Consider the following 12,089-nt stretch of genomic DNA (forward strand, 5'->3'; position numbering starts at 1 on the left):
GTTATAACTTCTAAACTATCTGACTTAGAGCATTGAAGTACAGAATTTATTTAAGATAAAAACCTCATCTATACTTTTAAAATAAAAAAGAACCAGTTTAACGTGCTAGATTTTTCACAAAAAGCCATTAATTAAAAATTACACAATTTTTGTTCTTAACCTTTGGGTTTTCTATGTTTAATTCCACGAAATTTATAACTTATTGCCTGTGTAAGCGTAGTCCATAAGTTTAGCTATCAAATGAGACCTTTTTTATCTTCATAGGATATTTTCATGAGAAGTATTGGTCAAATTAGTGTGAAAGCCCGAGAAAATCTAAAATAGCTGCCATTTTACAACCGTGAGAGAGAGATAAAATTTGAGGACCAATTTGTCGATAAAATATGCCATAGATCATGACATTAAAGGATCGGACACCGGTGTCGGGACACATTGTATAATTCTCGTGTCACGTTAATAGGCCGCGAACTCCTCCGAAACGACTTTACTGATTTTAACCAAATTTGATATTATGCATATTCAGTAGGTCTGAGAATCGGCTACTGGGTACTTTTTATAATGATTGTTGAATAAATAATAGTAAATTATTACAACTCGATTCTGACGGCGACCATTGTTTGTGCGACGGGATAGCGATGGACGTTGCCATGGTAACATACTTATTTAGTCACTTCAATAAAATAATATTATGGTCGAAATACTTTATAATTTATATTAGGGCAAAGCAACGTTTGCCGGCACAGCTAGTTTCTCTATAATATGTTATCATAATAACGTCAGGATAGTAATGATTAGCAAATACTTTTTTTAAAAGGTTTATGCGAGTTTTGTGTGCAATATTTACAGACTTATCAACTGGAATATACTACAGTTTTAGGTATGACTTGTGACGTTTACCTAGAGACTCTATTGATATAGAATTTGTTACGAAAATAAATTCTAGAATTATCTTAAAACACAAGACACAAGTTTGAAGTCCAGGCAGTATTAAGTATCCTTTTATCATCAAAATAAACTTTTTCCATAAAATTCAGTGTAACCCTTATTAGTGGATAGATTTATAGCTCAGTTGTTCTCACATAATTTTATTGTGGGTATAAAATTAAAATTCAACCCGCGTCACAGCCCTATTTTATCGTCAGTCTCATTAAAATGGTAGTGATGTGCTCAGTATTAATAGTACAACACTAGTAACATTGGTCGCCCTTACAAATTGGCTATTTAGTTTAGTTGGGTATAATTTATAGGTTTAGATATTACCGGTAACTTCTTCACGTGGTATCCTATTTGTTGCAGGAACCGTACATTTTTGCGCGATCAAAAGTATCCTATGTCCATTCCGCGGATCTATAATATCTCCATGTCAAATTTCATCATAAGCAGTTCAGCGGTTTTAGCGTGAAGAGGAATTAATAAGCAGACACACTTTGGCTTTCAATCGGGTTCTCTCCTAATATTTTTTTAAAGAAAGTTAGGTAAATTGCTAGCTAGAAGGTAAGGTAGAGGCCATATTGTTCACTCAGTTCCCAGGAATCAGGATTCCAAATTTAAACAGTGTGACAGATCGACACTTTTTTGTCGCCATTATCAAACTTTTTCATCTGACTGCACGTTCGTCTGAGTCATAAATGTTATCATCTCAGCAGTAAAAACGTTACAGTTGATGGATAAAAGATATTTTTGTAGAAATTTTAGTAGAGTTTGATAGAGTAGAGAAGTTAAATTAAATTATATTTCGTGAGTCGTGACTATTTTTATTCTACTATAATATTTTCAAGATTAACACATTAAAAATTTGGGATATAAGAACCATACTTTGATATATCAGAAGTTCACTGTATTTTTATAAAAGAAATCCGGCTGGCAACGCACCTGCAACTCATCTGATGTTGAGGTGTCCATGGGCGACGGCAGTTGCTTTCCATCATGTGGTAACGTTTGCTCGTCTGTACCCTAATTTTATAAAGATCTATGTTTATTGTTTAACCCAGAGCAGTTTTACCACACAACCTTACAAGTTACAAGTCGGAACTCCTAGTATTTATAGTCCTTTAAATCTATTACTAAAACAAATTCCATCCTATGCCACGCCGCCTTCCATCACGTAAAAATGTTTGCTCGCATAAATTAAAAACAAAAAATATGGGAAAGTTCCAACGCCTAAATATGTCCGATGCCGGGACTCGGGAGCGGACGAGACAGGAATCTCAAATAGGAATCCTTTAATGGAATGAGTGGGAAAGAAACACGAAATTCGACCTTTCGATGGTCGTATGTCTATCATGATCCGTCTTGTTGTGTCTTTCATCATGTCGTCTCTTTATTGATCAAAAACTGAATTTCTCTGAGACCTAAATGCTTAGAAGCTTAGAAAAAAGACATGTATTTTCCCTTCTCCCCTTCTTAAGTAACTAAATGCCATGGACTAAACGTAGAGCAAAATCCACTTTCAGTTCGAATTTTCACTCTTTTAAACACATAATGTAATTTAACATCCTATGGAATGTTCTCCTTCAGAAAAAAAGTCCTAGTGCCATACAGTTATATTGTAGAAGAAAACACACATCTCAGATATTTTTGTCAGTTTACTCCTTCACATAATGAACCGTATAATTTACGATTAGGTATAATTTCTAAAACTTCATGCAACGAAAGGCTCATTTGCCCAATTCTGACCATAGCTTCACGGTTGGATTATTCTATGGGTACAAGGGGTCACACTTTCCCACGCAGTCCTGATTAAAACCACAGTGGACAAAGAATTTTATATTGTCTATGGACTGTGACACTTGCACCAATCCCGGTTAAAGTTTAAATTGTGTTAAAATAGTTAAAATAATATTATACTTTTAAAGAGTCATACTTTTAATACGTGGGAGAGCCATGCTTCGGCACGAATGGGCCGGCTCGACCGGAGAAATACCACGTTCTCACAGAAAACCGGCGTGAAACAGCGCTTGCGCTTCCTCTTAAAAGGCCGGCGACGCACCTGCAGCTCTTCTGATGCTGCGAGTGTCCATGGGCGACGGAAGTTGCTTTCCATCAGGTGACCCGTTTGGTCGTTTGCCCCCTTATTTCATAAAATAAAATATAAATAATAACATATTTAGACGACGGCACGTGTCGGCGGCAGTCGGCGGCAGTCGACGGCAGCCGTCGACCTTGCAGTTGTGACGTAGCGCGTAAAGGTAAAGGTCCACAGGTCGGTATCGTACGATTCGTACGCAACGGACGTCTCGCATCAAACGGTTTTTTTTTTTTACAGTACGTCCACTATATCGGCAGCGTACGGATTACCGACTAGACAATATGTTTATCTTCAAATTAGTCCAAACAAAGTTTCGAAGTCAAAATTTCTGCTTTCGACTATTCCATTCACACCCCCCTTTTGAGCATTTATTTACTAGGCTATTCGATAATCCGTACGCTGCCGATTCAGCGGAAGTACTGTGAAAAAATTATCCGTTTGATGCGAGACGTCCGTTGCGTATGATACCGACCTGTTGCCGCTTACCTTTAGGCGGTACGTCAGAACTGGGGGCCTACCACCACCTCTATTAACGACACCGTTTGACAGATAAGCAATAATTACTTTAACGTCAAGCTAGCGATCTTAAAAAAGTTGATATTTCACAGTGGATTTAACAATATTTTGGATTTTTTACTGTTTTTTAGTAAAATTATATTTGAAAAGTGAGTACGGTAATGTTATTGTAATCTTACAACAAAGCTTTCTGGAAACACGATCGTTTTAGGAAAGGTCGTGGTAGGTCCCCTGCAAGCGTCATAAATTGTCAACGGCTGCCGTCGACTGCCGTCGACTGCCGTCGACTGCCGTCAACTGCCGCCGACTGCTGCCGACACATGCCGCCGACACGTGCCGTTCGTCTGTAAGAGCGCTTAAGAGGATTCCACACCGCCCTTTTTTTCCATACAAACGTTGTCCCCTGTTTCCTCCCTGGATAATGCTAGTAGAGTTATAATTTTTTTCCTGAATATCTACGGCCACTAATACAATGTCCCTATGTTTTCTTTTTTTTCATAATTTAATTATTAAATAAGATATGAACGTTCAAAAACCCAAAAAAATTGGCCAGATTTTCCGCTGTGTTCAAACGTCCAGAAAACAGATTTGGCTAGATTATACAAAAAAAGCAAAACATAGGAACACAGTTCAAGCCTTTTTTTAATCTTTAATGAAAAAAGTACTTAAATTGGTTAAGTTTTGGAGAAGGAATCAGGGGACAACGAATCGTTGATTTTCTGGATTTTCTGCAGTTGTCTCTATCGCGTTCTGCGGTATAGGCTTGAGGTAAGGGAGACTGCTATAGATATTACACGTACTTTTTTTTCATTTCTCTAGCCCCTGTTGTATCCTCTTAACTTGGTTCATCAAGTTTCTGAATTTTACCTCCTTTTTTGAGCTAATTAATTATAATACTGGTTCTTTCAGTAGCGAAACTTTATCGAAAATCATAATATCAAGAGCACTATAATAACAGTCTATATTGTAGTCTATATTTTAAAGTCTATTCTAGCAAGAGAAATCGATTATAAATATTTCGATATTTTATTATTCGATTATTAAACTACTAAAAGTTCGTCTAGAACCATATCTGTCCGATTGCTCGAAAGTTTATCTGCACTTAATCAAAACAATCGTTTGGTAGTTACCGATTTTAATAGTTGAAAATAATAATCCACATTTCGTCAATCTTCCATACTAATTGCTATTAGTAATTCAAACTATAAATGTAAAAGTGAGTCATGCCTGTTTTCACCAACCGCCTCCTAACGCTAAGTGGTCCCCTAGCGGCCATTAATGCGAGGATAAACCCCAATTTGTTATTCCGCGACTTCCGGTTTACCTATTAAAAAATATGAGATATAAAGCACAATATTTAAAATACCTTAAACCATAAACATTTTAATAAAACGTAATACTTTGGCTGTAATTAATTTACAAACTCAGCTCCGAAAAAACTCTATTTCATCGAAATATAAGTATTAACTAGGATAATTATACATTTTATTTGAATAAATTGTTAGTAAATCTATATTAAAACTTCTTTAACCGAACAATTTTGTTTCTTAATATTTATTTCCAAAGATATTAAAAAAAAAACATGAAAAATAGAGAAGATCCGCCAGAGTTGTTACAGTTTCATGCTAAGCTAAAATGAATCTTATTGCGATGCGTATACGCTTGGTCTTTGGTTGTGTGCAAGGTTATCGTTTTTGATTGAGATTATTCCCCGCCTTAAGGGTACATATCCTTCAAGATTTCACGAATTTTTGTGTGTCACCTTCGTCCTTAGGGCGTAAGAACTTTTGCAAAACATTACTTTTTCTAAATGTGTTTGTTTTAAGAGATATTTGACCCGCAAAGATCGCTAAGGAACACTTAGCGTTAGGAGACCGTTGGTGAAAACAGACATCAGTTACTCAATGCCTCTCAGCAATAGCTGAACTAGATTGCGATGAAAACAGCTTTAGAGGACCCGAAAGGACATTGGGCATTCTTACTTTTAAAAGACCAGTAGATCTACCATGAGTTTAAAGCTATAGTTTTTGTCGATACTCGATACCGACTACATACATTTTTAGTATGGCGATTTTAGTTCCGCAAGTAACCGCTAGAGGCGCTGTAAAATTTGCCATACTAAAAAATTACGTAGTGGGTATCGAGTATCGATAGAAACTATAGCTTTAAACTCATGGTAGAGCTACTGATAGACGTACGAACTTAAAGCACGCGGGTTTTAAGTTCGCAAACTTATTCGGTTATCGCTCATACTGGATTACCATTTACCATGCCCACAGGCTCGCGGCTCGCGGCTCTTTGCTGACACACAGGCGATTAAGATCGTCGAGCCCACAGAAGTAATCTTGATTTATTTCTGTGGTCGAGCCATAAGTCCGCGAACTTACTCGCACGTCTGTCACCCCTTTAAAGCGTTTGTACAGTTCCCGTATGATAAAATTATGTGGTGTTTGATACACAAGTTCTTTTCTAGTCTAGACTTTGGACTACCTTCGTACGTAGCCTTTAGTTTATCGCGGAAATCGTACTTTTTTTCAATGATAAAGCACAGGTGGTTTTCTTTTATTACATTCATTCATCTACATTATTTTATTCCCGGGGAATATAAAGAACTAGATGACGCCCGCAACTCCGTTGCGCCAAAACTCGTTTATCGCGCGGGAACTGCACATTTTTCCGGGATAAAAAGTATCCTATGTCCTTTCCCGGGACTCAAAGTATCTCCATGCATTCAGCAAAATCAGTTTAGCCGTTTGACCGTAACAGACAGACAGACACACTTTCGCATTCATAATATTAGTAAAGTATGGATATTTGGTCAGAGACTTTCGTTTCAGTTTCAGTTTTGCTGTTTCAGCGTAAGAGCCAAGGGGTAACAGACAGACAGACTGTGACAGACAGCGATATCGATGCAATTCTAATAAAAATTTATGAAATACTGAAAATAATTTAGGCAGACTTTCGAATTTATAATATTAGTATGGATAAAAACAATTATAGTCGGCAAAATACTTTGAAGTCCAAGTACACCGCGCATGTTTACTATCACGGTCATTGACCTTGATAGCCATCAAGTGTTTTATTCCAAGCACTAACCAAATGCTACCCAGAATACTATAAATAGTCATCGCATACGCTATTAAATGTTAAAACAGCCTGGTCGCGGTAACTTTTACAGTTTTTTAACGTTTGGGTTACTATAAAGTAGGTTTTATGGTAACTTTTTCTAGAGCCACAATATGGGTGTGATACTGCTTTGTTTAGCTGCATCAAGTTATTTGAAATCACGTTGAAGCTTGACGTAATTTCTTTTTAAACTGCCCGAGTATGTGCGCAATACACTCTACAGGGTATGTGTCTGTGATTCGCATGAAAAATTGGATAAACTGCGGGAATTAAAATCACTTTTTTAGGCAAAGTAGTACTTTGACCACAGACATAGATCTATGTCTGTAACTTTGACAAAGGTTTAGCAAAGTCACGACGAACTTTAAGACGACACATTCAAAGTAAAAGTATTATAATATCATAACAAGCCACAAAAACTGTGTCATATTTTAAGGATGGAAATGACCGGTTCGGCTAAATACAGCCTACACGGGAATAAAAAACGATAACACACCATTCTGATATATTTTACCTCTAACGTGATCTCTATCTCAATGGGTTTAGGATGATTTTCGTATAAACAAACTAAAAATAAATCTGGACTGTACGTGGGAACGAGCAGGGCCTCCAAATTGCGGCAGATGGTTGGGATTTTATGTTGATTGGTTTCTGATTTGACCGAAAATCAAAAGTCAAAAAGTTTCTTCATTTTGAGAGTTGTGCGGTAACAGAAGGTGCGTTGCCAGCCGCAACGCACCTTCTGTTATTGCGAGCTATGGGCGACGGTAGTTACTTTCCATCAGGTGACCCGTTTGCTTGTTTGCCCCTTTATTTCATAAAAAAAAGATGAAACGAACTTTGTTTTATTCCCAAAGAAACTTGCTCTATAATATTAGTCCCATTTTTCTACATGGGGCTTTGCTCATCCCCGGTGGATTGGGGACATTGGCCGGGGTATGTCATATGTGGCCAATGTCCCCAATCCACCGGGACTCCCCGTAGGATCTACCTACTAAAACCCCATGGTGTTCTACTCCCCGCTTGGGTACAGTTACGGGCACGATCAGCCCACCGCAACTCTATTGCTCTACCAGCGGTTGTCCGCGTCTCGCAGATTCATCACAATTATATTATGCTCTAAGTTTTGTCCTACATAATGCTTACCTTACCTTCGGGAACTAGCCTGGCAAGAAGATGGTGTAATTTTCCGGTTTCTGATTTTTAGGGTTCCGTACCTCAAAAGGAAAAAACGGAACCCTTATAGGATCACTTTGTTGTCCGTCTGTCCGTCCGTCCGTCTGTCAAGACCCTTTTTCTCAGGAACGCGTGGAGGTATGAAGCTGAAATTTATATCAATTACTCAGGTCTACTGTCCCTTGAAGCTGTGAAAAAATCAAACTTCTAAGCCAACGCAATCAAAAGATACAGCCGTTTATGCCGCAAATTTTCGACACTTGCAAGGGAATCAAAACCTACAGGGTGCTTCCCGTGAACTCAGAATCTTGAAATTTGGTACGAAGCAACGTCTTATAGCATAGATAAAGGAAAAATTACGAAAACCATAAATTTTTAGTTACATCACATAATATATTTTTTTTTAATAATTTTAAACTTACTACCCATTTCCTCATAAACGCGTAGAGGTATTAAATTGAAATTCATACCAAATACTCAGGTCTATAATACCTTTAAGCTGTAACAAAATCAAACTTCTATGTCAACGCAATCAAAAGAAACAGCAATTTAAGCTGCATATTTTGAAACTCGCAAGTACTCGCAAGGGAATCAAAACCTAAAGGGTACTTCCAGTCGACCTAGAATCTTGAAATTTGGCATGAAGCAACGTTTTATAGCACACATAAAGGAAAAATTCCGAAAACCTTAAATTTTTAGTTACATTACAAAATATATATTTTTTAATAAATATAAACTTATTACTTTTTTCCTCATGAACGCGTAGAGCTATCAAGTTGAAATTCATATCAAATACTTAGATCTAATTGCCTTTAACAAGTGGAAAAATACCATAGTTATGACTCGATTGTCGTAATGAACGAACTTTGTAAACCTTGCAGGTTTGTACGGAACCCTCGGTGCGCGAGTCCGACTCGCACTTGGCCGCCTTTTTTTTTTTTAGAGTTTATCTTTCCAATAGGTTAACGTTTTGGCATTAGCCAAAGAAAAGCGAATTGAATTAGGCAAAGAAGTAAATTACTATTAGCATATTATAGATATACCACCAAAAATATTTAGTAAATAAAGGTAAAAAAAAAACATAAAATCCGTAATGCATATACATATATATATGCAATAATATTCCGTTATTAAAAAGCTTGTTAAATGTTCTTAACGCGTTTCAGAATGAAACTTCCTATTGGTTAAAAAATAACTTTGTGAGTAGGTATAAGTTATTCCAGATCAAATAACGAGGTTTAAAATTAACAAGTATTGTTAAATATGTTATATGGGGTCGTAAAGGGACAAACAATACAATGGCGCATGGGGTAGTTACCCCTACTTTGCCAATTCGCAGAAATTCATTAGAAATTGGAACTAACAAATTAAATTTTAACGGTCGCACCCAGTGAGATTTATTGATTACATATTAAATTAACTTTAATACTAATTAAATAATTTGGACAAAAACTTCGTACATTTTCTGTCAAAATCTTCATTAAATTAAAGTTTAGAGATCAACGTAAAAATATATTCAATACAAATTAAATAATTATGAGATTGCGGCCTCTAGGTACTTAGAAAAGTATATTGTATAGTCAAAATTTTGTCTGTACGTGAAAGAACGTAAAAACGTATTGGGGCCAAAGTTACATAGCTTACGGACTATGGTGATAAGTTGACATCAAATGTTTCATTCATATCGGCAATAGGAAATAGAACAATCCATATCACAAAGGGTATACCTACTAATCTAATCAGATTATGTGCACTGTGCAGGTCACTTTCTGTCTGTGTCTGTGTGCGAGGCGTCACTCACTCATTCACGATTCACTCGCCATTCGCGTCGGGGCCTCGAAGCGTGGTGGCTGTCAGCGCGCGCGCCGCCATTTTGTTTATAAAATCCGTTGTTTTTTTTATTTGTGTGGTGTGTTCTGTGACTAGTGACATAGTGCTGTGCAAATATGAATTCGAAAAAGTTGGAATACTTTAACAGCGACGATTCCGTGGACGAGAAGATTAATCTCAGTTGTCTAGGTAAGGTTTTAATTGAATATTGGTAGAAGTATAAGTGATAAGAAACGTTGAAGGAACAATATTTATATGCATATGGATGTAATAACGCTTATCTTTTGAGGGCTATGCGGAAGCTGATCCCAACGGCTGGCACGCATAAAAACTACCTAGAACTTGAGATTTATTTACTTTAACCAACTTGCTTAAAAATGCGGTTATTTTATTGCAATTTGCACATAACTCTAAACTTAATAAAACTAAAATATCGGCCAAGAGCGAGTTGGACTCGTGCACGAAGGGTTCCGTACCACAAATCACAATACAGCAAAAATAGACTGAAAATTGTGTTTTTTGTATGGGAGCCCCCTTAATTATTTCATTTATTTAAATTTTATTATAAACTATTAAAGTACAAATAAAACTGAGTATTTGGTGAATATTTCAAGTGCCGATGTGTTGCTGTTGTTGATATCGAGCAAAAAAGAGCAAAAAATCACATTAGTTGTATGGGAGCCCCGAGCCCCTCTTAAATATTAATTTAATTTAGTTTTTAAGTATTTTTTGGTATAGCGGCAACAGATATACACAATCTGTGAAAATTTCAACTCTCTAGCTATTACCGTTCTTGAGTTACAGACGGACGGACGGACCGACAACGAAGTTTTAGTAATAAGGTCCCGTTTTTACCCTTTGGATACGGAACCCTAAAAACACAGTAACTTTAAGTAGGTTATTTTCTAGTTATGTTAACTTAGTTTTAAAGTTTCTAAACTTCTAGCCTAGTTGGATTAGAAAGTAAGAAACAAATAAATTTTGATAAAATAGCACCATAAACAGTCATTATAGATAATCTGGCAACGGCTCCCTTTCTATCTTTTGTAAAGTAACAATAGGCAGTAATGTAGTAAGTAGAGTCCTTACTAGCATTATAAATTCCGTAAGTCTCAGCTTGTCTTTTTTTTTATGAAATAAGGGGGCAAACGAGCAAACGGGTCACCTGATGGAAAGCAACTTCCGTTGCCCATGGACACTCGCAGCATCAGAAGAGCTGCAAGTGCGTTGCCGGCCTTTTAAGAGGGAATAGGGTAATAGGGGACTGTAGGGAAGGAAAGGGAAGGGAATAGTTGAGGGTAGGGAAGGGAATAGGGTAGGGGTAAGGGGATTGGGCCTCCGGTAAACTCACTCACTCGGCGAAACACAGCGCAAGCGCTGTTTCACGCCGGTTTTCTGTGAGAACGTGGTATTTATCCGGTCGAGCCGGCCCATTCGTGCCGAAGCATGGCTCTCCCACGTATATCTACTGAAGCGATTTTGACGGAGATATTTTTAGTCCTGTGAAAGGACGTTCATAGTTTCGATACCAAAAAAGGTATGGCTCCGTCGCTTATAAACAATTTCAGAGCAACAATTTCGGAAAACATCCTTACTTTAATTATAATAAATGCGAAAGTGTGTCTGTCTGTCTGTTAACTCTTTACGCTTTAAGCGTTAAACCAATTTTGATGAAATTTGGTAAAGAGATACTTTTAGTCCTTTGAAAGAACATAGGATACGTTTTATGTCGGAAAAATGTACGGTGCCCGCGCGATAAACAAATTTTGGCGCAACGGAGTTGCAGGCAACATCTAGTTTAGATTTAAACTTGTAATAACTTATGATGATAGTCATATTGATAATAAACTTTGCAGAGAGTTAGAGGCCAAAGTAACAAAAAAGTAACCAAATTACACCTTCATGGATATTTATTACATACACTTTATGTCTATAAACATTCAAATAAAAATTTTGTAGGCTTCCAGCTTCCATCCTTTGTAACATAATATTTCGTAGCACAATGCGGGAATAAAACAAAGAAAGTTGTTTTATTATGTCCAGAAGTTTAGTTGTTTTAGCCGTGACCTTTATGGCTAACGAAACATGGTTCATTTTAAACGCAGTACTAGCTTTTGTGCACATGTACAGGTATTTTGCAATTTCACGAGTATTAAGTAGAAACGTTATTTAATACTTTATTACCTTGTTCGCCTTCTATTATGTAAAATCCAAAATCAAAGTAAAATACTTTCATAATAATATGTTGTTTCTACAATACCAGATTTTGCCCGCAAACGAAGGTTGTTTGTCTTGCGGGTACTGTACATTTTTTGGGGTTAAAACATTTTTATGTGCGTCCTTTTCCGGGACCAAAAGTGGCGACATAGTTCATCTTACTAATATTATAAATGCGAAAGTGTGTCTTACTGTT

The 12,089-nt window shown here is 36.8% G+C and overlaps 1 protein-coding gene across 3 annotated transcripts in view; it reads left to right on the forward strand.

Annotated features, from left to right (window-relative positions):
- Positions 1-12,089, forward strand: part of LOC121733507 (protein TANC2) — a 185,974-nt gene that overhangs the window by 32,396 nt on the left and 141,489 nt on the right. Inside the window, exon 1 of one of the 3 annotated variants that reach the window (XM_042123771.1) lies at positions 9,683-9,865. The exons of the other annotated variants lie outside the window; for them this stretch is intronic. Coding sequence (XP_041979705.1) covers positions 9,793-9,865 — 73 coding nt within the window. The 5' untranslated portion in view covers positions 9,683-9,792. Of the gene's footprint in view, positions 1-9,682; positions 9,866-12,089 lie in introns of those variants that run through there. 3 annotated transcript variants of the gene reach the window in all.

The sequence above is a fragment of the Aricia agestis genome, chromosome 14 (assembly GCF_905147365.1).
Source record: "Aricia agestis chromosome 14, ilAriAges1.1, whole genome shotgun sequence".
Lineage (NCBI taxonomy): Eukaryota > Metazoa > Arthropoda > Insecta > Lepidoptera > Lycaenidae > Aricia > Aricia agestis.